Source organism: Poecilia latipinna, unplaced genomic scaffold (assembly GCF_001443285.1).
Source record: "Poecilia latipinna isolate Pla-1442-1.1 unplaced genomic scaffold, P_latipinna-1.0 Scaffold7125, whole genome shotgun sequence".
Classification (NCBI taxonomy): Eukaryota; Metazoa; Chordata; class Actinopteri; order Cyprinodontiformes; family Poeciliidae; genus Poecilia; species Poecilia latipinna.
The window spans coordinates 1-2,329 of record NW_015119741.1 but is presented as its reverse complement, the minus strand read 5'-3'; the positions used below and the strand labels follow the sequence as shown (position 1 = coordinate 2,329).

The 2,329-nt window shown below is 40.6% G+C and overlaps 1 protein-coding gene across 1 annotated transcript; it reads right to left on the bottom strand.

The window, feature by feature from the left end:
- Nucleotides 1-235: 235 nt before the first annotated feature.
- LOC106944158 (gap junction alpha-5 protein-like) lies at nucleotides 236-1,601 on the bottom strand (the record flags this gene model as incomplete). The annotated part of the gene is made up of 2 exons (XM_015027390.1): nucleotides 236-703; nucleotides 1,437-1,601. Coding segments are annotated over 2 exons (594 nt in total), but the record flags the coding sequence as incomplete, so codon positions are not given.
- Between the last annotated feature and the right edge of the window lie 728 nt (nucleotides 1,602-2,329).

Genomic DNA, 2,329 nt, shown 5'->3' with positions numbered 1-2,329 from the left:
TCAATGACACATTTTCAACATTGGTTACCTGGCTAGAATTGAATGATTGTTTGATGGTTGATCCACCGTCAGTTGTCGACCTCAACCAAAAATCAACCATTCTGACTATAATTCAACGTTGAAATACCATCGTGTGCTATCTGGGCAGTTAAAGGATTTTCAAAATAAAAGATCCTCCAGACTCAGATAATACATAAACGGAAATATTTATTTCTTGTGTGGCCCGGTACCCCATATGATTCTTTTGCTCAAGATTTTTAACATGCAGTCATGATCAAGTGGTATAGAGAATTGGCGCATATTTTAAAAAGCAGCCAAAGTCTAAAGAAAAGCTTTCAGAAATCAAAGATGTATTTAAAAGGTTATGAGGACGTATAAAGTTGTGTGGTGTAAAGCTTACCTCCACGATGGTACGGATCAGAATACTCATTATGTATGTCTTCAGCAGCGCCCCCCTCAGCCGAACTCGACCTGCAGACGAACCTTCATCTTTTTCCTTTCCTTCATCCTTCTCAGCACTCCTTCCCTGCTTGTTTCTACCTCCTCCTCCTTTTTCACCTCCTCCTTGGTCTTCCTCTTTCCCTCCTCCACCCGCATCCTCCTCCTCCTCGCTACTCTTTCTCTTCTCCTCCCTGCGAACCGTGTGCATGGCGTGGCCCATGTAGATTAGACTCGGAGTCGACACAAATACAATTTGCAGCACCTGAAAAGACAACAGCGATGAATGCCAAAGCACGAGAGTATTTCTGCATAGTTTTGCATTTGTCATACACACAGACACATATTTGTACTTGTAACATCACAAAATGTGAAAATATCTTTAAAGTCCATGCTTTTTAACACACTGTGAATTTATGGCATCAAACTAGCCTGACCATTACCTTCTTATGCAATCCTGCACGATTCAAATCTGACTTGCAGCACAAATCTGGGATTTCTCACATGGAGTTTGTTTTCTCTGTAAGAAGAAAACAAACTCCATGGCCAATCAGCCAACAGAAAGAGTAGTGAATGGTGATGTCTGCCTGTAGTTTAGTTATGGCAGCTGAGGAATTAAAACGTTCAGTCCATGTTGGTCACCTTCCAAATATTGAATTAACATAAACAGCTTCTTCGTTCGACTCGGCTCTTCTCTCTTTGTAGTGGAGGATGGCACAGGCGATTTCCTGTAAGCTTCATAGAGTCAAACTGGCGCGTTACAAATCACAGGCAAACTTCATTGATTGGGAAAAATCGATAGGCAAAACTTAAGAGGCAATACCTCCAGGAAACAATCATTTCTCAATAGCCGAGGGTCCAGACCCTTTGAACGGATAATTACATTTATTCGTCTTAGATTTCAAATCAGCTTCTGAACGTGGGTCAGGATGTGTAAGAGTCCTAATATTAATTCATGTATAACAGCAAATTTTGATCCATTGTGTTCAGGTTATTACCCAGTATCGTATGTGTGCTATAGGAAATGCTCGGTCATAACAGACGTTCTCGCAGCCCGGCTGCACCGAGTCACAGTTGAAGTCTTCCTGCTCATCGCCCCATGATGACTCGGCTGCCGTCCCGAGCACCAGGATACGGAAGATAAACAGGATGGTCAGCCACACCTGAGGAGTGAGAATCAACAAACAGAATCCATATGAAAACGCTTGGAAGCCAAAACAACAGGTAGAAATGTTAATTACTATCTTTGTCGGTAGTATGTGAAGTGTTGTAGCTGAAGGATGTGGCACAGTAAATCAACAGTAATTTTAGCCAAGTTGCAACAAAAAATGATTTTTTTTCATTAGCACACACAGGCTAGCAAGAATGTTGTTAGATGTGAGAAAAGAAATTTAAGTAGCATCATCTTCCTTTTTACAGGTGAACTAGTGTTAATATTGTAGAGGTTTAAAACTTCTATCAGCCGCAAAGTACTGAAACAATTTAACGTTTATTGATTTATGCTACTGATGTGATACTTCAGCATAGTCAAATTCTTGATCATCTTGGACTTGGACTATGAGTTTTCAAATTTTCTCAAGAGTATACCAACAAAATCACAGCTGCAAGTTTTGTTTCCTCTTCAATTTAGAATGAAACTTGTATTCAAGTGCAACCAATAAAGTCATTTTGCTTTGAAGAATTTAATGCTGCCACCTGTGCCCCGAGGGAAAAAAACAAGAGGAAGACAAATATTCCAGTGCATATATTTGTTTTTCGGTTCATACTACAGTGTGTTTCCACAGAAAGAACTCTCATTCTAGAACAGGTTCAGTACCTGTGCCTTAGAACAGTGGTCCCCAACCTTTTTATTACTGCGGACCGGTCAAGACTTGGAAATTTTGCTGCGGCC